The sequence below is a fragment of the Monodelphis domestica genome, chromosome 6, assembly GCF_027887165.1.
Source record: "Monodelphis domestica isolate mMonDom1 chromosome 6, mMonDom1.pri, whole genome shotgun sequence".
Classification (NCBI taxonomy): Eukaryota; Metazoa; Chordata; class Mammalia; order Didelphimorphia; family Didelphidae; genus Monodelphis; species Monodelphis domestica.
Genome location: NC_077232.1, coordinates 218,944,354 through 218,968,596, shown reverse-complemented (window position 1 = coordinate 218,968,596; position 24,243 = coordinate 218,944,354). Strand labels below are relative to the sequence as shown.

At 34.6% G+C, this 24,243-nt stretch overlaps 1 protein-coding gene and 1 pseudogene across 2 annotated transcripts in view; one reads left to right on the top strand and one right to left on the bottom strand.

Annotated features, from left to right (window-relative positions):
- The first annotated feature begins 629 nt into the window (after positions 1–629).
- GLRA3 (glycine receptor alpha 3) overlaps positions 630–24,243 on the top strand; it is a 303,344-nt gene continuing 279,730 nt past the window's right edge. For both annotated transcript variants that reach the window (XM_007496097.3, XM_056802930.1), the window contains exon 1: positions 630–1,574. In XM_007496097.3, the coding sequence (XP_007496159.2) occupies positions 1,504–1,574 (71 nt within the window). In that variant the 5' untranslated portion in view covers positions 630–1,503. The remainder of the gene's footprint in view (positions 1,575–24,243) is intronic.
- LOC100018396 (DET1 homolog) lies at positions 10,481–12,357 on the bottom strand (annotated as a pseudogene).

Here is a 24,243-nt window from a genome sequence, read left to right as displayed (position 1 = left end):
GGAGAGGCTGCTGAATGGAGGAAAAAGGTATTGCTTGATTCTGATAATGCCAATACCAATGGAATGGCTGTAAGTATAAAGCTACTTCAAGCTGGCACCCTGAGCTTTTTGTGTCCTCAGTAAGAAACCTTGGGGGCAGTAGTGGGGTGAATTTAAAAATCTGTGAAATATTTTGCCTGGGAGGGACAATGGTTTGGGAATAAAAGACATCAAAGAAAATGAGATAATTACTAGCATTTTATTTAAGAAGTTTGGGTTTTGATCGATAGGATAAAAGAAAGCTTCTGAAGCTTTAATGGGCAAAATGCTGTCCAGAATTTTAATAAAACAAAGAACTATCTGTGATCTGGGAAAGCACTTTTCCCAGCACTCTCACTTCTTCAACAGTAAAAAGACCTGATGTAAAAAACTGGGACACCCTCACATCATACCCTTCCCTTCTCTTCCCCTCCCCCCACATATATATTTTCCTTTCCAAGTTACTTTGGCGGTTCATTAAGCAGAACGGAAAAGTGCTCTTTTTAAATAATTTTTTAAAAAAAAAAATAATGCCTAACTCCTGGGACTTTGTTTCCATTTTCTCCAAGAGCAAGATTTGAAATTGAAAGCACTGGAGCACCAATCGGTCTAGTGTAGAAGCGGTGCTTGAGGACGTCGCTACTTTAAATTGGTCTGCCACCATTTCTTCTAACAGCAAGGGGGACCCAAACCACATACCTAAGGGTTGTGTGCAGTCGAGTGCAAAATTATTATTTTCTCCTCTACTGTTTGCTCGCACTATACCACCGCCATCCTAGTCCCTGACAACCACATATAGCCTCATTTTCTTCTCATGTGCCCAATGCCAGCTTCTTTAAAGGGCAAAGTGGTAAGCACCGCCTGTGGTCCTGAAGGACCAGTCAATCCATGGGGCCTCGCTGCTGTGATTGGTGCGTAGAACACCGTTGCCTGGCACCTCCCTCGCCCCCATTCGGATTGTCAGCGGTCTTCTGGTTTGGATTTTGCTGGAATGTGGAGAGCGGGCTTTGGGCTGACGCCTGAAACAGGTGCAAGAGCAAAATCAGAAGCCAGCGGCGGGGAGACCCTGATGCAATGGTGTCCTCTAGTCCAGAGGACTAGGAACCCTGAAGTGGATTGAATTTCTTCCTTGGAGTGTATAAGTCTGCTAGAGCTCCAGCAAGCTGTTGCCCATAGGAAAAAAGGATTTACAGATCCCTCTATTCTACCTTCATCACCCTCCCTTTCGCCAGTGACAGTGTATAAATTACCTGTGCTTCTGCCACCTTCGGCTTCTCTCCTTTACTCACTGCACTGAAAAGGGGATCCTGTGGGAAACTGCAGGTGCTTCTGGCTGTTGGGAGCTGTCTACGGTGCTGAAGCTTTTCCAGACTCCTTTACCTAACCCGGGAACTATTGATATTTTGTGTTTTCCATCAAACCCTTTTTTGTTTCCCTATGCCTTGGATACTCCAGCTTTCAGTAATGTAAATAACTAATTAGAACATGGCCCATGTGAAATATTTTCGTTTAGCCTCTTCAGGATTTTACTTCTGGGAAGCAGCTGTGTTACTCAGGTGAGTCCACCTGTAGTAGTTAGCACTTGGGCAGATGAATTCACTCTGTCCCCAATGTGATTATAACCACTTTGTTTCTGGGCAAAACAGAGACTGTTCTTCATATGAAATACTAGCTGAAGGTGTCTCTCCTGCCTCACTTATTTTTCTAGCTTAATTGTTTCTGAGATTTTGAAAGAAAATGTTTAGGGACCTGAATGATTATTGAAAGTAACTTTCTCCTGGTTTCTGGGTTATTTTTTTATTGATGACTGCATTTCAATAACTGATCTCTACCTTCCACACTCATTAGTTTACTTGGAAGCAAAAACAGTTCTAGAACACTTTATCATTTGTAAAGTATAGATTACCTATTGCTTCCTCAACCCAGATTTTCTATGGACTTTTCCCTTTTGAAATAGTTCTGAACTCTTCTCAGTTCTCCAAGACTGCTGTTTTATATGCAAAAGTTACCCAGAGTTTGATAATTAGTTGCTCATAACAACCTTTTAAAGGTATAAAGTAGAATTCAGGAAGATTTCTCAAAAAAAGAACAATTCTTAGTGGAAGAGAAATATTGATACCCAGAATTAACAGAGGGAAAATCAATGTGTGGAAGTTGGAATACTCTATGATTGAACTTCAACAAACATTTATATTTATTAAGTCTAGAGCTATTTATTTAATAAATAATTTAATCTTGCAATATGCCTTTCAAAGAACTAGTCTTCTGAAATATCTTCATTGTGGTTCAGTGAGAATTTGTTAACTGTTACTGTCCTCTAAAATTCTTGCTCCTTTAAAATATCCTCCAAGAAAGAAGTAGGAAACACATGCAAAGAGTGGAGAATATTTGCTATTTTTTGTTCTTAATTATGTTACAAATGTTCCAGGTCTTACTTATGAAAGTATTATATAGTGCTTTCCTTCCACCAATTAAAGATAAAAGTCATTGGTGTGTAATAGATCTCTTCAGTAATAAAGAGCTTATCATATTCATAGGTTAGAAACAAAAAGATATTTGAAATGAAAAGAAGTACCAATAAGTAGAATTTTGCTTTGGGATGATTTTTTTGCATTTAAGAGTGTACTCATTATCAGTTTATTTCTTAGCATTAGAAATCTTTGAAATCTACTTTAAATATGTTGAAGAAATATCAAAGAATGAAGTGGTGGTGGAAAACAAGCATGTCTGTGTGTAAGAGGAAGTGATTGGAAAAAAACAAATAGAATTGTGTACTTTTAATATCAGTGAACATTTTATTTCTGAAATGAAAGGTTAAGAATGTGTGGAGCAGGTGTTTGAAGCACAACTTCTATTTATTCTTGTAATTTTTTTACAACTTCATGCTTTCTTGAAACTAATATACTATAGTGTTTAAATGGAATAAGACTACAAGGTTTTCCCAGCTAAGACTATTGAATTCTATGTACTGTATTAAAATAATATGGTATAATTATTTTTATAACTGAATACCATTTTACTTTCATACTCTAATATTGTCATGTATCTTCTCTCATTATGAAAAAAGAGGTGAATATCTTTAAAGAAAATGACTTTTTTTCTCTAAGATGCATTTATGTTATTTAGAATTGAATTATCAGGATCACTAAAATTTCTATACACAATTATAAGTTAAAATTTGTGTAGTCACTTTATTTTTCCATGCTATTGAAGCAGAATATCCCTTTAAAGATACCTTTAAATAACAAGGTTCCATGATCTTCATTTAATCTTATTGAAATGATTGATCATGTTCAATAAATTAATTGTAGCTTGTGAATGATATTCTGTCACATGTATCACTTCAGTCTTAAAGTATATCTACTGAAATGGTAGAAAGGAAATTTCTACATATATGAAGGCTTAGTATGGAAGTAACAGTTCTATTTTTTAAACTTTCTCATTTGAGTTAATTTTGTTTTGTTTTGTTTTTACATGAATATGCACAGTTTTTCTTGACTTGCTATAATGCAGTATTATAGTGGTCCCTCATCCAATGAAAAACTTTCAAATTTAATATAAAATGAACTACTACTACAGAGTGGCCACTAAAGTACAAAACCTTTAAGTAGTATAGAGTAAAGGAATGCTCCCCCTACTGGCAAACTGGTATAAATTTGAAAAATAATTATAATTTTTCCTGTCACATATAAAGATTCACCTTAATTTCACTATAACTTCATAAATTAACATAGTTTGAAATTCCACTATTAAGAACTTCATTTTCAGAATTATTATTGATGATCTTATTTGAGACTACAAATCAGTGGTCATAAGATTTTAATGGAATACATTTTTGATAATTTTTTTAAATAACTACAGTATATGTGTCATAGTTTTTCCTTTCACCTCTTAAATACAATTTTGTTTAGGCAATCTTCATTGAAGTCTACAAACTGGTTTTATATATCTTTGTTTTTATCTATCTCTGTTCTAATTTTAATATTATGTTTGACTTATTCTAGGAAAAAAATATTTATTAGGACTAGGAATATATAATGGAAAACCCAATGTAGTAATATGAATTTTATATCCTTTTATGATGATGTTCTTTCCTTCATCTTTTCTTTATATTCACTGTTATTTTATTTTTCATAATGATCACCAAATTAGGGAATGTTTTACAAAGGTTGTTTTCTTCCCAGATGTCTTTCACAATTCTACAAACACTCTATGCCAATGAAGTTAATGGGGAAATGTGGGAAGTGATACTATTATGTGAGTCTTCAAGGCAAGTAGCAATTCTAGAGGGTAGTGGTGAGGAGAAAATCGATTCCTGGCAACAGGGGAGGGGAAGACAGAAAATGGAGTTAAATATGAGGAAATAATAATAAAACTAGTTTGGATCATAGCGTGTAGGAAAGGGGAATGAGTTTTAATAAGAAAGGTAGCTTAGGAAGGGAGTAAGGACTTTAAATTCCAAACGAAAAATTATATGTTTGATTTCCAATATCAAATAAGGAGTCACTGAAGTTTATTGATGGGGTTGGGTGGGCAGTATGGTGTGTGGTATAGCCAGGATTTAATCTTAAGAATTCTACCTTAGTAGCTATGTGGACAATGTTTTAGATTAAGGAGAGACTTGAAATTGGGAAATTAGAAAAATTCCCTAAGTGAAAAGTGATGAAGACCTGAATATGGGTAGTCACTTTGTAGGGATAGAAAAGGGGATGTATGTAAAGGATGTTGTAGAGCTAATATTTGTAAACTGAGTTGATTATGTTGGGTGAAAATGAGGAGTTGAGAATGACATAATAAATGCAAATTTTATTAACTAGAGGATAGTTATAACTTCAACAGAATTATGCAAATTTAAAAGAGAGGCACCTTTGGCAGGATAAAATCAGTTTTGTTTTAGAAATTTGAGTTTAAGGTATTTGAGAAACACCCAGTTAGAAATGTCCAATAGGTAATGATGTGGAAATGAAGCTCAAGAAGCAAAGGTCATTGGAGTTGATAATCAATAATTAGGTTCTCCTCTATTTGTTAATCTCTTTTGAATATCTCTATCATCCACTGGAAATGGATTATTCTAAGACTCTGAGAATTAATATTCAAGATGAGAAACACTAGGGACACCATATATTAAGTAAAAATGTAAGGTCACCAATATATCATTCACAGTATCTCTTTTCTTGTTTGAAATTCTCATTGCTTTGGTCACAAATGAGCAAGACCAAAGATAGTCATTAACTTGTGAAGTGACAGAACAGTACAACATAGGTATGTATACAACTTCGTAAATTTCCCAAGAGTTAGACAAAAGAAGGAAAATAGTCTTCAAAGAAGCTGTTTTTAAAAATCGTCTGATCAGGATATAAGCTTTTTTTTGTTTCTTTTTTGTTTTTTGTTTTTTGGGTTCTGTGAAGATCAATGGCAATATTCCTGGTAGAAGGAAGGTAAAAAAGGAAAATGTCTGTGTTAAGAGGTTTCTGTAACATTTTACATAATGTTTAGAACTTCAAGAGTATCGTTGCTTAGTTGTCAGAGGAAAACAATTATTTACCACTTGTAGATTGTAGATTTAAAAAAAAAAAGGTTGAGAATGGTGAGCTACTAAGATGGTGAAATTGATCAATCTTAGAAAAATAAAATAACTTGAACTTCTTCCACCACTTGATTATTTGATTTTATTAAGACTATTTATTTTTCTTACCATTCCAATCTAACCTCCATATCTTTTCAAATTGATCTTTCTCAGGTACAATTCTCATAACTATTTTCGAACTTAAAATCAGAGAAGCTATTTATTTCTTGACAATTACAAAATCTAGACTCTTCAAATTAATGTTTGAAGGTCCTCTGCCCCCTCTCCCTCAGTCACATCCAATCAACCTCTCTTATTTTCACTTTAAAACAATTTTAAAGCGGCAAAATAAGTTGTGCTTCTCCATCATCACACATCTTTCTTCTATTGTGTCATACCCCTAAGAATGCCCTTCACTTTAAGAATTATTCCTTAGAAAGATGTAACATTAGGCATGAGAATGTAAGGTATAAGAATCAACCAGCAATTTGTCAAAAGAAATTTTCCTTTATCAATCCCATCTGATGAATACCATAATTATTACATTTTTAATTTGTGAAACATACTTATGCTTTTATGTTTTATTTTAGGTGTTTAGGTCAGTAGTTTATGTAAACATTTTCTTTCAGTTCATGATAAGCTTAGATTGCCTCTGAGATTCCTTATGACTATGTATGTATATATACACAAACACATAAAAATATGTATGTATATAATCCTCTAGGGTCAAATGACCTGTACAGCATTATGTTCCTAGAAGAAATTTGCTGGGTGAGCGCATTCTGTTCTAGTCTTTTCATTGTCTAGCATGGTCCTGGCAATTAATTCTATGTCCACCATTAAGACATTGACCTGTAGAATGTCATTATGATTGTTATGTATAAGGACTCATGAACATTTCTTTTTAATTTATTTAATTAGAATATTTTTCCATGGTTACATGATTCATGTTCTTTCACTCCTCACTTCCCTTTTGCCTCCCAGAGCTGACAAACAGTTCCACTGGGTTATACATGTATCACTGTTCAAAAGCTATTTCCATGTTATTCATATTTGCAATAGAGTGATCTTTGAAAGTCAAAACCCCAATCATATCCACATCGAACCACATGATTGATCATATGTTTTCTTCTGTTTCACCTCCCACAGTTGTTTCTCTGAATGTGGATAGAGTTCTTTCTCATAAGTTACTCTGAATTGTCCTGGATCATTGCATTAATACTAGTAGAGAAGTATGCTACATTTGATTGTACCTCAAGGTATCATTTACTATGTGCAATGTTCTCCTGGTTCTGTTCACTCTGCATCAATTCCTGGATATCTTTCCAAGTCCCATAGAAATCCTCCAGTTCATCATTCCTTTCAAAACAATAGTATTCTATCACCATCAAATACCATAATTTGTTCAGCCATTCTCCAACTGATGGACACCCCTCATTTTTTAACTTCATGCCACCACAAAGAGTATGGCTATAAACAATTTTGTAGAAATATTTTTCTTTATTATCTCTTTGGGGAACAAACCCAACAGTAGTATGGCTGGGTTAAAGGGCTGGCCTACTTTTAAAACTCTTTGCTCATAGTTTCAAATTGTCCTCCAGAATGGTTAGATTAATTCACAACTTCACCAGCAATGTATTAGTGTTCCAATTTTGCCACACCCCATCCAACATTTATCACTTTCCTTTGCTGCATTATTGGCCAATCTGCTAAGTTTGAGTTGATACCTAAGAGTTTTTATTTGCATTTCTCTAATCAAGTGGTATTTAGAATAATTTTTCATATGCATCTTGATAGTTTTGGCTTCTTCATGTGAAAACTGCCTATTTGTATCCTTTGACCATTTTTTTGATTGGGGAAAGGCTAGATTTTTTTGTAAACTCAACTTAGTTCCTTACATATTTAGTAAATTTAAACTTTGTCAGAGTTTTGTTATAAATACATTTTTCCAATTTATTGCTTTCCCAGTTTTTTGGTAGTTTGATAGGTATGGCACTAAATAAGTAGATAAATTTGGGCAGAATTGTCATTTTTATTATATTAGCTCATCCTACTTATGAGCAATTAATGTTTTTCCATTTATTTAGATCTAGTTTTAATTGTGTGGAAAGTGTTTTGTAGTTGTATTCACAGAATTCCTATGTTTATCTTGACAGATAGATTACTAAATATTTTATATTGTCTAGAGTGATTTTAAAATGAATTTCTCTTTCTAACTCCTGCTACTGAGTTTTGATGGAAATATATAAAATGCTGATGGTTTATGTTGGTTTATTTTGTACACTGAAAATTTACTAAAGTTTTTTATTATCTCCATTAGCCTTTTACTTGACTTTCTAGGATTCTTTAGGTATACTGTTATATCATCTGGAAAGAGTGATAGTTTAGTTTCCTCATTGTCTAATTTAATCCCTTCAATTTATTTTTCTTCTCTCATTGCTATCTCTAGCATTTCTAGTAAAACATTAAATAGTAGAGTTGATAATGTGCATCCTTGCTTCCCTCCCAATCTTATTGGGAAGGCTTCTAACTTGTCCCCATTGCAGATGATATTTGCTAATGATTTTAAACATATAGTAATGATATTAGTTCATTTTGATAGTACCCATTAGCAAAATGTAATTGCTTTCCTTATCTCTTTTAATCAGATCAATTTCTACTTCAGCTATTTCTAGTATCATGATTGCCACTCATGCTTTTTTAAGATGATGCATAATAAATAGTGCCACAGCCTTTTACCTTTAGTCTGTGTCTCTCACCCAGTTTCAAATGTATTCTTGTAAAAAGCACATAGTAGGACTCTGTTTTTAATCCACTTTGCTATCAACTTTTTATGGTTGAGTTCATCCCATTCATATTCAGCATTATGATTACTAACTGTGTATTGCCCTCCATCATATTATCCCCTTTTGATTGTGCTCTATTTCCTTTCACTCTCTTTATCCTCACCAATATTTTGCTTTTGGTTACCTCTACCACTTACCCTTCCCTTCAATTACCTCCCTCTTCCCTTGTCTTATTCCCCTTCTACTTCTCTGCATATTAAGATACAATTCTAAACCCCACTGAGTATACTTGATTTTCCCTCTCTGAGCCAGTTACAATGAGAGTCTCATGTTTTCCTCTATTCTGTTTATTCTTTCTTAATTTCTCATGAAATCATTAAATTCTAGTTTGCCAATTCTGATTTTAAAGGCCTGTTTTTCCTCTGTCAGTTTTTGGTTCTCCTTTTTCAATTGGCCCATTTTATCTTTTCTTTTTTTTTAATTGACATTATTTTATTTGGCCATTTCTGAGCATTATTCATTGGATACAAAGATCATTTTCTCCCCTCTACTCCCCCACCTATCCCATAGCCAATGCGCGATTCCACTGGGTATCATATGTAATCTGGATTTGAACCCATTTCCATGTTGTTGGTATTTGCATTAGAGTATTCATTTAGAGTCTCTTATCAGTCATATCCCCTCAACCCCTGTAGTCAAGCAGTTGCTTTTCCTTATTGTTTTTACTCCCACAGTTTGTCCTCTGCTTGTGGATAGTGTTTTTTTTTTTTATCTCCTAGATCCCTGAACATTGTTCAGGGACATTACATTGCCACTAATGGAGAAGTCCATTACGTTCGATTGTACCACAGTGTGTCAGACTCTGTGTACAATGTTTTCCTGGTTCTGCTCCTCTCACTCTGCATCACTTCCTGGAGGTTGTTCTAGTCTCCATGGAATTCCTCCACTTTATTATTCCTTTTAGCACAATAGTATTCCATCACCAACATATACCACAATTTGTTCAGCCATTCTCCATTTGAAGGGACTCCCCTCATTTTCCAATTTTTGGCCATCACAAAGAGCGCAGCTATGAATATTATTGTACATGTCTTTACCTTATTATCTCTTTGGGGTACAAACCCAGCAGTGCTATGGCTGGATCAAAGGGCAGACAGTCTTTTATCGCCCTTTGGGCATAGTTCCAAATTACCCTCCAGAATGGTTGGATCAATTAACAACCCCACCAGCAATGAAGTAGTGTCCCTACTTTGCCACATCCCCTCCAACATTCATTACTTTCCTTTGCTGTTATGTTAGCCAATCTGCTAGGTGTGAGGTGATACCTCAGAGTTGTTTTGATTTGTATCTCTCTGATTATGAGAGATTTAGGACACTTTCTCATGTGCCTATTAATAGTTTTGATTTCTTTATCTGAAAACTGCCTATTCATGTCCCTTACCCATTTTTCAATTGGAGAATGGCTTGATTTTTTGTACAATTGATATAGCTCTTTGTAAATTTGAGTAATTAAACCTTTGTCTGAGGTTCATATGAGGATTGTTTCCCAATTTGTTGCTTCCCTTCTGATTTTGGTTACATTGGTTTTGTTTGTACAAAAACTTTTTTTAATTTGATGTATTCCAGATTATTTATTTTGCATTTTGTGACTCTTTCTAAGTCTTGCTTGGTTTTAAAACCTTTCCCTTCCCAAAGTTCTGACATGTTTACTATTCTGGTTTCACCGAATTTTCTTTTTTTTAATATATAAGTAAGAAAATATGTCTTTTATTTTTACTTAAAAAGACAGCCTTGGTTTTTCGCTAAATGAAAAGGAAGGAGCAAGGACTTAATCAGTTATTAGGTCTGGCCACAATGGCAACTAATTGCTCTGCTTCAGGCTGCATACCACTGTCAAGAAAAGAAGAAAGAGGGAAAAATAGTGGAAAACTCTCATCTACTCCTTGAAAAAATATGTACACACAGACCTCCCTCCACTAAAAATAATTATAGGACTTAATTTTGGGCAATCCCTTATGGAAACTGTAAAAGACATTCAAATTATAGAATAGTTAAGATCATGTTTTGTTTTGTTTTGTTTTGTTTTTCAAAAAAAAAAAGTAAGTTATCCTGGGTCCAACTCCTCTCTTCTGGCTCATGTTTGAGTGAGTATATAGGCCAGCTAAGGTTTACCAATACAGACCTTGGTTCCAAAGGAATGATGCTGGCACCTAAAATATTCTGCTTTCTAATCTGCAGAGATAGGAAGGGGGTGTAAGTCTTAGAAGGCAAGACAGCTTGGCTTTGGTGAGTCCCCAGCCTTTAGGCAACATCCTATATGCAACTGTGTTGCATGTGGAAGTTGACAACATACTCAGCATTAGTTCTTTGCACTGAGATGGCAAAGGGCTCAAAAGGGTAGAAGGTAAAGGCGACCAGGCGTCTAACTGTGTGGTTGATGGGGTGGCCCAGAAGGCCTGCCTGGATCTCAAACTTGAGCAGACCATAATCCCGGACATAGAACTTGATTGGGTGATCTCCACAAGTCTTGGGCCACTCCATGACAGACACCCACTTATCGTCATAGCTGAAGAGAGACAGATCAAGGTAGGGACTGCCACTGTATGACTGGGCACTGATGGGGAGCTGACCAAGCAGCCACCGTACTGCTTCTGTGTGGCCTCCATATTTTGTATTTACAATAGTGTCTTTAAACCGGTGTTGAATCTGCCTTGCAAAATTGTTGCTAGAAGCTGAACAGGGAAACTGGACAGCCTCACTGTGCAGAGTGGCATTGTGGAAGAGGTCACAGAAATTCTCAAAGAGCTCCAGCAACTCATCTGAGGTGTTCTCAAAGACTGCTATCACCTCTGTCGTCACCATATTGTACACAACAAAGAAGGAAGGCTGTGATGGGTCTCTGACCCGTAGTGTCACTACATCCTCACTAGTGTACTTGATAAACAGGTGATTTTCATCTAGAAGCTACATCTTCCACATGTGCAACTGTCGTAGCTGGTCAAAATATTGGAAGAAGCGCCTCTTGGCCATGGCACTACCATCCGGCTCTGCTCAGTGCTTTACAACAGTCGGTGCTTTAGGGAATTAATGAAAGGCTCCTTGTAAGGGTTAGCCATGCCTGTTTCACTGTCTAACTGTACCTCAGGGTAGACAGCTGACAGAGTGAGCAGGTCATCCTCATAGCAGAATCGACCAATGGTGCACACATCAATAAAGGTGCCCTCAGGAGTGTCCTGGAAGACATGAATGATCTGCTGCTGTACTGAAAGAATAGCTAGTATGTTCTTATATAAGTATAGCCCTTGATTGTGGGACAAGATCACTTTATCACATTTAAATGTTCGGGTGTCACATAACCTGCCAGTGTGAAGATCAATGATATGAAGGGAATAGTCCTCCAAAGGGGAGCGGGGATTTGGTGTCACTGACTCACTGTTGCGATATACTTCATAAAAAGGAGGGTGAGGCTCTTCAGGGAGGTAGGCAGTAGAACCCACAATGACACAATGGCTGTCATCTGTGAAGAGGCTACATTCACGATTTAGGTGTTCACCATTTGAAGCAACATTGGTAATATGCAGCAAGACAAAGAAGCGTTCAAAGAGTTGGCCTCGAATGTTGACTGACCGTTGGTCATTGCCATTGGCCAAAATTTCACCCTCATAACCCTGCAGTAAGTCTTCTGCTGCCTGGCAGCCCTGGTACTCATAAATCTCCAGTGATGTCTGATCTGAAGAAAAGGCAATAAAATAGCGCCCATCAGGTGAAAATTTTTGCAGGAAGCAAGGTGGTTTTTCCACATTAACCACAATAAAGTTGGGGAAGACATTCTGGTGGAATACTTGAACCTGGTGCCAGTGGGTACCATCCTTGCCTGAACTGATGCGCCGATGCTCTAAGAGGTGGATAACATTTTGGTTCTGGATTCTTCTAGGTTTGATTGTTGGGACATCATGATCCATCATCACAGCATCTTATTTCCTTCCATCCCGCACCCCCATCGTGCCGGGCTCATGGGGCGGGGATGAGGGGATGCTCCGGCTGTGCTGGACACACCCCCGATGGCCTCCACAGCTGTTGCAGCCACCACCATGTTGCCACTGACACCCTCACCAAATTTACTTATAGTTTCCTTCTTTATGTTCAAGTCATTCACCCATTTTGAATTTATCTTGGTGTAGGGTGTGAGGTGTTGATCTAAACCTAGTTTTTCCCAAACTGTCTTCCAATTTTCCCAGCAGTTTTTATGAAATAGTGGATTTTTGTTCCAAAAGCTGGGATCATTGGGTTTGTCACATACTATCTTGCTGAAGTCACTTACCCCGAGTCTATTACACTTATCTTCCTTTCTGTTTCTTAGCCAATACCAAATTGTTTCGATGACCACTGCTTTATAATATAGTCTGAGATCTGGGAGTGCAAGGCACCCTTCCTTTGTATTGTTTTTCATTATTTCCCTGGATATCCTTGATCCATTGTTCTTCCAAATGAACTTTGTTATTTTTTTTTCTTCTAAATCAGTAAAAAAAAATTTAGAAGCTCAATGGGTATGGCACTAAATAGATAGATAAGTTTGGGTAGAATGGTCATTTTTATTATATTGGCTCATCCTACACATGAGCAGTTAATGTTTTCCAATTGTTCAAGTCTAGTTTTAGTTGTGTGGAGAGTGTTTTGTAGTTGTGTTCATAAAGTTCCTGTGTTTGTCTCAGGAGATAGATTCCTAAGTATTTTATTTTGTCTAAGGTGATTTTGAATGGGATTTCTCTTTCTAGTTCTTGCTGCTGAACTGTGTTGGAAATATATAGAAATGCTGATGACTTATGCGGGTTTATTTTGTATCCTACAACTTTGCTAAAGTTGTTGATTTCAATTAGCATTTTGGTTGAATCTCTAGGATTCTTTAAGTAGACCATCATGTCAACTGCAAAGAGCGATAATTTGGTCTCCTCCTTGCCTATTTTGATGCCTTCAATTTCTTTTTCTTCTCTAATTGCTACTGCTAGTGTTTCTAGTACAATGTCAAATAGTAGAGGTGATAATGGGCATCCTTGTTTCACTCCTGATCTTATTGGGAATCCATCTAGTTTATCCCCATTGCAGATAATATTAGCTGATGGTTTTAGTTATATACTGGTTATTATTTTTAGGAAAGACTCTTCTATTCCTATACTTTCTAGGGTTTTTAATAGGAATGGGTGTTGTATTATATCAAAGGCTTTTTCTGTGTCTATTGAAATAATCATGTGATTTTTGTTGGTTTGCTTGTTGATATGGTTGATTATGTGGATGGTTTTCCTAATATTGAACCAGCCCTGTATCCCTGGTATAAATCCTACTTGACTCTTCTGATCACTTGCTGGAGTCTTTTTGCTAGTATGCTATTTAAGATTTTTGCATCTATATTCATTAGGGAGATTGGTCTATAATTTTCTTTCTCTGTTTTTGGCCTGCCTGGCTTTGGAATTAGTACCATGTTTGTGTCATAAAAGGAATTTGGTAGAATTCCCTCTTTGCTTATTATGTCAAATAGTTTGTATAGTATTGGGATTAGCTGTTCTTTGAAATGTTTATTTGTATGTTTGTTTGATAGAATTTGATAGAATTCACTTGTGAATCCATCAGGTCTTGGGGATTTTTTCTTAGGGGGTTCTTTGATAGCCTGTTGTATTTCTGATATGGGATTACTTAAGAATTCTATTTCTTCTTCTGTTAGTCTAGGCAATTTATTTTTTGTAAATATTCATCCATATCACCTAGGTTGGTATATTTATTGCCACATAGTTGGACAAAGTAGTTTTTAATGATTTCCTTAATTTCCTCTTCATTGGAGTGAGGTCCCCCTTTTCATCTTTGATGCTGTTAATTTGCCTTTCTTCTTTCCTTTTTTAAAATTAGATTGACCAATACTTTGTCTATTTTGTCTGTTTTTTCAAAGTACCAGCTTCTAGTCTTGTTTGTTAGTTTAATAGTTCTATCATTTTTGATTTTGTTAATTTCTCCCTTAATTATTAGGATCTCTAGTTTGGTTTTCTTCTGGGGGTTTTTAATTTGTTCACTTTTGAGGTTTTTTATTTACATTTCCAATTCCTTGATCTCTGTCCTCCCTAATTTGTTAATATATGCACTCAGGGATATGAATTTTCCTCTAAGTACTGCCTTGGCTGCAACCAATAAGGTTTGAAAGAATGTCTCACTATTGTCATTTTCCTCAATGAAATTATTAATTGTCTCTATCATTTCTTCTCTAACTAACTCATTTTGGAGTATCATATTATATAATTTCCAATTAATTTTTGATTTGGTTCTCCATGTACACTTACTGATCAATATTTTTATTGTCTTATGATCTGAAAAGGTTGCATTTATTATTTCTTCTTTTCTGCATTTGAGTGCCATGTTTCTGTGACCTAGGGTATGATCTATCTTTGAGAATGTGCCATGTGGCCCTGAAAAGCATGTATATTCCTTTTTATCCCTATTTATTTTTCTCCATATGTGTATTAGCTCCAATTTTTCGAAGATTTCATTCACATCTCTTACCTCTTCTTATTTATTTTTTTGGTTTGATTTATCTAAATTTGATAGTGGTTGGTTCAAGTCTCCCACTAATATGGTTTTACTTCTATTTCCTCCTTCAATTATCCTAGTTTCTCTATTAGAAATTTGGATGCTATATCATTTGGTGCATACATGTTGATTATGATATATCCTCATTGTCTATACTCCCTTTTAACAGAATATATTTACCTTCCCTATCCCTTTTGATCGGGTCTATTTTGCTTTGGCTTCGTCAGATATCATGATTGCAACTCCTGCTTTCTTTCTATCAGTTGGGGCCCAAAAGGTCTTACTGCATCCTTTAATTCTAACCTTGTGAGTATCAACCCACCTCATATATGTTTCTTGAAGACAACAAATGGTAGGGTTTTGGGTTCTAATCCAATGTGCTATTTGTCTACGTTTTATGGGTGAGTACATCCCATTCACTTTCAAAGTTATGATTGTCACTTGTGGATTCCCTGGCATTTTGATATCCACCCCTAATTCTGACCTTTCTTCTTTACTTTAGCCTTTTATACCAGTAATATACTTTAGGTCAGTCCCTCTAGTTCCCTCCCTTGATATGCTTCCCTTTTTGACCTCTGTTCCCTCCCTTCCCCCTCTCCTTCTCTCCCTTTTTATACTCCCTCCCCACTTCCTCTTACCCTGTTGGATAAGATAGAATTCAGGATCCCAAAGGATCTAGATGTTCTTCCCTCTCAGAGTTGATTACACTGAGAGTAAGGTTTAAGTAATACCACTCCATGCTCTCTTCCTATTCTTCTCATATGAAAATTCTTCCCCTCCCCTTCCCTTGTGTATGTTTGTGTGGGAAAGATTATTCTATTTAGTATTATTCTCCCCCCCTCTATTTCTTGAAGTAAATCTTGTATTATTGATTCCCCCTTCCCTTTTTCTTTCTTTCCCCCCTTTCACCAAATCTTCTTGATGCCCAATCTTTCCCTATGCATGATTCTTCTAAATACTCTTATGATGCATACAATTTTTGAGTTACATAATACATTTACCCCACATATTAATAAATATAATTTGATATAAATGTAATCCTTATAGAAGAGAGTTTGACTTAAAGAAAAAAGATAAGATTTTTCTCCTTTTCCTTTTCTTTCATATTTACCTTTTCTAGTTCCTCTTGCTTTCTGTGATTGGATGTCAAAATTTCCACTAAATTCTGGTCTTTTCTTAGCAAATACTTGGAAATCTTCTATTTAGTTGAATGCCCATACTTTCCCCTGGAAGTATATAGTCAGTTTTGCTGGGTAGTTGATTCTTGGTTGGAGACCCAGATCTCTTGCCTTTCTAAATATTGTGTTCCATGCTTTGAGGTCTCTTATAGTGTAAGCAACTAAGTAATGTGTGATCATTATGGGGTCCCCTCTATTTCAGAAGCTCTGCTTCTTGGCTTCTTGTATGATTTTCTCCTTAGCTTGGAAGCTCTTGAATGTGGTGATCACATTCCTGGGGGTTGTCTTTTGGGAATTTAGTATAGAGGGTGTTCTATGAACCCTTGCTAATTCTATTTTTCCCTTTGCTCCAGAACATGTGGGCAATTTTCTTCTATAATCTCCTGTAGTATAGCATCAAGGTTTTTATTTATCTCTGGTTTTTTGGTCAGACCAGTAATTCTCAAGTTGTCTCTTCTTCCTCTGTTTTCCTGGTCTGTCACCTTGTCAGTGAGATATTTTAGGTTTTCTTCTAATTCATTACTTTTTTTTGGCTTTGCTTTATTAAATCTTGCTGTTTTGCAAGCTCACTGTGTTCCAGTTGCTAATTTCTGGTCTTTAGGGACTGGATTTGTTTTTCAATTTGTTCTGCCTTTCTTGTAGAGTCTTCCAGCTCTTTCTCCAATTGTAAGGTCTTGTGTATCTATCTGCTGACCTCTTTCTGGGTTTTTCCCATTTTTCTTTCCAAAAGGTTTCCATCTTTTGGATTAGCTCCAATTGAGTTCTTCCAGAGCTGGTGGATAATTTCCATTTTGGGGGGCATGTTTTGATTTTGTTTGAATTTCATCCTTTCTCTTCTTTTCCTTGGGTACTCTCACCATAAAAGTTTTCAATGGTCACTTTTTTCCCTTTTTTCTTGGAGGCTTGATTTTGAGCCATGTGAACCATCCCTTCAGTGATTTTTTTCCCCTTTCCCTTTTGATCTGAGGTCTGGGTGATATAGGCGGGTTTTCTGTGGATTTAGGTTGCCTCAGACTAGTTCTTCACAACCTCTGTGGTTTCTTCGCGGGCCTGCCCCCCCCCCATGCTCAATGTGCCCACCCTGGTGCTCTGTGACCTCTTCTCACCGGTGTGCAGGAGTCTCCTGTAAAACCACTCTGAGTGGTGGATCTCTGGTGATCCCAGTCAGTTTCCAGGGAGCCTGGCATCCCCTCCCCCCTCACTACAGGGAGGGGCAACTCTTTGGCCTTAGGCATTTTTACAGACTCTCACAACTCCTCACTGTTCATAGTTTGCAGTGTCCCTGCCATCTGAGCACTCGCTTTCCTGCTTCCACTCTGTAGTGTGCAGGGTACTCCTATGAAACTTCCCTGAGAGGTCATTTCCTAGCAGTCTTTAGATCCCAAGGAACCTGGTGTGCCCCCACCAGACAGAGACATTCCTCACTCACTCACTTTCCAGGTGAGTGCTCTGATCCCCTACTCTGGTGCTGTGGGGGAGGAGGGCTGGGGACTGATGTGGGGTGAGGGTGTGTGATTTGTTTTGGGCTTGATCTTCCCTCCTTCCAACATCCCCTTGCTGGCTCTGCTCTCTGCTCATCCCAGTGCCCCAGTTGTTCGTTTCCTACCTTTTGAGTTTTTCTTTTCTTGATAGTTGTTTCACTCTATCTCCTTGTTGGTTCTTTCATTCCTTTATTTGTTTTGTGATGATAATTTAATCTTGGTTAGAGAGAATGTTCATGATGACACAGAGCTATTATAATTAACTCCATCATCTTGACTCCACTCCTGAAAGTCTCCATGGATATTTCAATTGCAACATCTACTGTCTTATTGGATAAAGCTTCAAAACTAATAAATTCATATATCTTTACTTTTTGAAGTAGAGTTGGAAAATTCTCAGGAAATCTGAATATAGCTAGAAATCAATAATCTCTGAATACTGAATATCTAAAATTTACTTAGAACTATATGTCAGTAACTGACTAGAAGGAATGGTTAGTATTTGGAAATAATTGAGTAAATACATCTGTTGAATTTGAGAAGAGATTTGAAAATCATGCAAGGGTATTTGAATTTGACATTGATGTTGTTATACAGGCTCTCAAAGCTCAAGATTTTACTCTTCATGGATCTATTATGGGTTCCTGGGAAGAGGAAAAAGATGATCTTTAAAACCCTTCTTTAGAGATTTCAAGGTGACAGCATTATTACTGAGTAAAATGGAAAAGAAGTAGGAATGGAAATTAAGAGATGAATTTGAAGTATATTCCAAAGAAAAAACAAGAAGAGATTCTAGTGATTAGGTATAAATATGAGAGAAGATTTCAAAATTGATCTAAATTTTTAAGCCTACAATATTATTATGGTTGTAACATCAACATAAATGTGATAACTTGGAATGGAAGATAGCTTGAAGATCCAGAGGGATTTGATTGTGATAACATTTGAACAGTCAGATGGAAATCAGTTTTCCAAGACAGGGAGTTGGATGAATTGTATATAATCCCAAGTAAAATTAGAGCTTCATGAGTCATCAGCATTGATAAAGTTGAAATGGCCAGGACATATAAGAACATTGAAAGAGAAATAATAGAGATAGAAAACAATACAGAATATAGAATGTAAGATAGATGGGAAAAATGAGTGGCAAGCTGGTCAGATTCAAGAGTTCAAAGAACATAGATGCAGCCAAATTACCTTAGGCTGAATATAAAATTTATTGGATAGAATGCAAAATACTAGTAAAATATCCATTGCAAAAGGATATCAAATATTGCTATGCATGTCATTGCTATCCATGGTCTCCCACTTTGGCCTGATGGAGGATAGCAAAATACTTGGAAAACCATTTTGCTCAGAAACTAGACTAGTTTTGAATGGACTCCAGAAATTAGGAAGCTGTGGGGTTTTATCTTCCTATAGAAAAAGGAGGCTAGAATCTCTTACAAATGGAACAAGGAAAAAAAGTTAGTAGAATTTCCTTAGAGTAAGAGACTGAAATAATAAACTTTCATCATTCTTCTTGTCTCTATCTTCATATTCTCCATATGCTTTGGGGGGAAAAAAGCTTACATCAAGTAGTCAGAGAGGGAGGAGGAAACATAGTGTTAGGTCAAAAAAAAGAGTTTTTCAATGAAATATATAATTTGTAATGCCAACTGCAGAAGAAAATTCAAAGAGTATGAAAACTGAGGAGAAAGGGAATAATAAGAAGATATATATTAGTGAACAATGAAAATTCAGTTTCAGTGGATTGATTAGAGTGAAAATAAATTGAAAGGCTAAGGAGAAAGTAAGGGAATAGAAAGCAGTAGTGTAGATGAGGAATACATGAATGAAGAAAGTTGAGTCACAAAGTTACTAAAATCTACTAAAGTTTATATAATCTTTTAAGTTCATAAGATGATCCTGTCACATCTTCCTATGGAGCAGGTACTGCTTTGTGGTACTATCCCAATTTTCAGACAAGGAAACTCAATCTCAGAGAGATAAGGGACTCATTTACTAATATAACAAATAAGCATCTGTAACAGGACTAGAATCTAAGTCTTGTGACTCTCAGTAATAGCTTAATCAATATAATTTTCTATAAAATTGGTATCTGGGAAGGGTAGTAAGTTAATTTTTAAAGTATGTTTTTATAATTGGGAAATAAAAAGGAAGACTCATAAAGAAAGGGTGCTAAAGACATATGGAAAATCAACAATTGTGAATCCTATAAACTTTAATTTAAGATAGGGTGGGGAACATAAATAGAGTTATTTTTAGAGGAGAAAAAATATCTTCTGAAATTGGGAGCATATGAAGAACATGAAGAGAAAAATATAATCTCAATCATTCTATAAAATATGAGGCAAGATAAAGATCAAATTCAAGAAGATAAATATATATATATATACATATACATATATACAAAAGATGGTCAGAATGACACATGCATTTCTTAACAGCATAACATCACAGTTTACTTTGAAGCATAGTGTCATACCTTTGATAACAATTTTGTCTACATGAAATTATATTTTCTGATTATGAAAGTAATGATAATTAAATTAATTTAATCATAATTCTGTATGTTATGAAAAGATGCAGCCTTCATTCTGGCAGAATATTAGTGTTCATAATGTAGTGATTTATAAAATACATGCCTGAGAGAATTCATATTTTTAAAAACCAACTTGAAATGGGGCTCCATTATATCAGGCTCTTAAATTATAAGACTTACTTGTAATATTCTCATTCATTGGCTACACTCCAGACTAAAATTTCTGTTTCCACTTAATGGTTGAACTGCAATACCTATTAAAAAATAAAATTTTTGGCTATACTCCTAAAAGGCAGAAATCTGTGTCACAGAAATCAGCTTTGTAATTGTCTTCTTTACCACTTCAAATGTGAGTCAAGAGGTCAAGAATTTGGTAAACATTTTGGCAGCCTTAGAGATGGTGCTTTTCGAAGACAGTTCAAAAGTCAGGGCAGATAAACTCACCTTGGTACTTATGAAACATTCCTTCTAAGAAAAAATATTTCCAAATCTTAAGAAAATCTCTCCCTTCTCCATTTCTCTCTTTTCTTCCATTTGCTTTCTCCAACTGTTATATAAATATACTCAAATGCAGAGCTTTAAATTTCTCTTCTGATGTTTGCAAAATTATACAAGTTGGGCCTCACCTACATTTTATATGTCCCCTATTGGCAACAATTTTTCTCTATATATGAAGCTAGAGATTAGTGCATGCTTATTAAATTGATATTTCAATAACTGATTAGGGAGAAAAGCTTTACATTTCATTTCTGTTTAGTTGTCATATATGGTAGGTATTTTGCCCATTTTTTGATTCAATATGATTTCATGTAATATGGCTTTAGTAGAAAATGGGAAAATATCCTGTCAGGTATGGGAAAGGATAAAGATATAAAGGTGTGTAGGATTTCAATAGAGCTATCACCAACTGAATGTCTGAATGAAATCAAGATTGAAAATCTGAATGTAGAAGTCTTACAATATATAAAAAATGTTTTTACTCAATTTTGCTGAGAAAATGTCTCTACAAAGCCTTTCTTCTCTTTGGTCTTTATGTTCTAGTTCTTTTAGTAATAAAGTACAGAACAAAGCTTCACTGTTCAGACTTCTTTGAAATGCAGATAAGTGATGATTATGAGGCAAACACAGAACAAATGACAGAAGGAGGGAAACAGCCAAAAACATTTCATTTAATTTTATTATTTCACAACATACAATATTATTTTCCTTTATAAGACTTCCACATCAACACAGACTTAGGATATTAATAAATTATGAGAAATGCTTTCTAAAATGTTGAATGCATTCTATGTCAACTTGAATATGTGAATTATCTGACTATCATAATGAGAAAGACAGTGTTGTCTTGCTTTACTTCAAAGTCTACAAAATGAATTCTGGTAAAAAAAATTCTCTTGCTATGTTCTTCCTGGGGTAGAAGTTTATTTTTGTATATTTTTTTCTTGTTAATACTTTTCTTTTAGACATTGAAGAAGATTAGGCAGCCAGGTGGTATGGGGACTAGGAAAATGGATTTGGAGTCAGGAAGACCTGATTTCAAATATAGTATGAGACATTTACTAGCTCTGTGACTCAAAGCAAGCTACTTAACTACTTTTTGTCCCAATTTCCTCAAACGTAAAATAGGGATAATGGTAGGATCTACCTACCTGGGTGGCGATGAGAATAAATTAAGAAAATATTTGTTAAGCATTTTGCAAACATTAAAATGTTATAGTAGCTATAACTATTGTTAAAAGAATCACTTTAAAGAACAAGAATTGACTCCTTTTTACTTTTTATTAGATTGCAATCACAATGATACTATTCCAGGTGACCTTTAGGAAAAAAAGGAATTCTTGCCAAACACTGGAGAACAAATGTGTTAGGGGAGCTCTTCCTAATTATAGTAGAATGAAAAAAAAGTAAAAGGAAATTGAGATTTACTCTTTATGGAATACCTTTTCCATGCAAAGTACTATGTTAAGATACTATGCAGTCTCTACAAATGATAAAGGATTTAGTTGGTTATGCAATTTCTCTCCTCAAATATCTCCTCTGTCTCTGGATATTATTAGAGAAAAATACTCTGCATGGACTCTAAGGAAGAATATAGAACAAGATATATTAGGAGAATCTTGAAATATCAAAAGATGATTATTAAAAATTATATTGAGATGTAATCTGGAAAAAAACTTAAACATTTAAAAAGAAAGCCCATTTTCGGAGAATGCACCTAAAACAACAAATACAATTCCCTCTATAAATACAAATTAAAACCTTTAAAGAAAATAAACTCATATTCCAGGAAAAGGAATAATGAAATTAATAAACAAGCAGGTAGAAAAATTTCAACACAGTGAATAAATATTATGTTGTAAAAGGAGAAAAATGAATTGACATTTTAACTAAAGCTAGAGATATCACAAAACTCATAATGAATAATAAATATATTAAAATAAGTTTTTAAAAATGTCTTAATTCACTAAAAGGCCAGATTTCAGGAATACAGTGATAAACTAAGCCAAAAAGGTAAAAAGCAGTATAGTTATCAAAACAAACAAAAAAAATTCACTCAAGTAGAATCAAACCTTTAACCTAAAAGAAGTGATAGAACTGAAAGATTGGGCAAATAAATTATAAAGAAGCCAAACTCTAAATATCAGGAATTCATGAAATAAAATTATCAATAATAGTGCTATATCAAGATACTGATTACTGACCAATGGCATCCAAATGACATCAAGAAAGATGAGTCTGAGACTTAGGTGAGTCAATATCTAATGAGATAATTAAATAAAAGGCAAGGAAAGAAATTATCATGTACAATATAACAAATTTATTTAAGTCACATAGAATTTTCTGCCTAAAATGAAGCATGACAAAGTGGGTTTATGCTTTATTATAAATCAATATGATTTGTTTCACTCCAAAATTTGTTAACCAGGCAAGAGTATGTTTTCTTTTCCCTCCAAAAAAATATCATTCAACATAAAAATTAATTCCAACTGCAGAAATTATCATATTTTGGAAGTGTTAGCATACATAGAAACAATAAAGGAAGATTATAAAAACTTAAATTAAAAATGAAGATTAAAATATGAATAACTAATTATTGACTAAATATAAACTGTTCAAAGATAGAAAAACAATAGTACATCAAGTGATTTCAGTCATAAACTTTTAAAAGGCAAACATTTCTTTTTGATAGAAAAACACAAAAATATTATTGATATAAAATATCTCAATATAATATAATGGGACAATCAAAGTAATGATAGAATTTGACTTGAACAAATATTTCTCTGAAAAACCCATAGGAGAAAAACAAAGCAACTCCAGCATTCTTTTAGCTAATTACTAACTAAACAAAAATATAAAAGTTAAGTCTGGTGAAGGGAGTAAGGAAAAAAATAAAAATTAAAGATTTAAAATTAATTGTAATAGAATAATTATTATCTTAAATAATTTTTCATATCTAGGGTAGTGCAAAGCAAAAACATTATTATTAAAGGGAAATGGAAATAAAACTTGGATAAGAACAGAACATTGTAAAAGTGCCTTTGCAATAGAAAAAAAGAGAAAAAAAATCAAAATTACTTTTTAGTAGTGGTAATAACATATGCTTCTTTCTTATGCATTCTGTTTTTGTACATATAAACATATGTAATATCGTCTTGGAAAAATTATTATCTTGATAGAAAATTGCTTGAAATTCTTTAATAAAGAAAAAGGACCATGATGGAAAAGTATTACCCAACAATATGTTATCTATAAGAAATATAGAAGACAGTGAGAAAAACTGGTTTAAAATGAAAGAGCATAATAAAATTTATTATATTTCAGATAACTCAAAAGAAGTAAGAATTGCAATTATGCAATCAGATTTCAAGACTGAATTATCTGTTTTCTTATACTACTACCCTCTTAAAAAATAAAATGTATAAAATCTTTTAAATAAATAATACCAGCAAAACAAATATTTGTGTCTAAAACATGTCTCATACTGAATATTTAATTTTAGGTCATAATCTGTCTTCCAGGATATAGGTACCATCATTCTCCATTAGTCACAAAATTCATTGGGATTATGAATTATCATTGCATTTATCAGCACTCC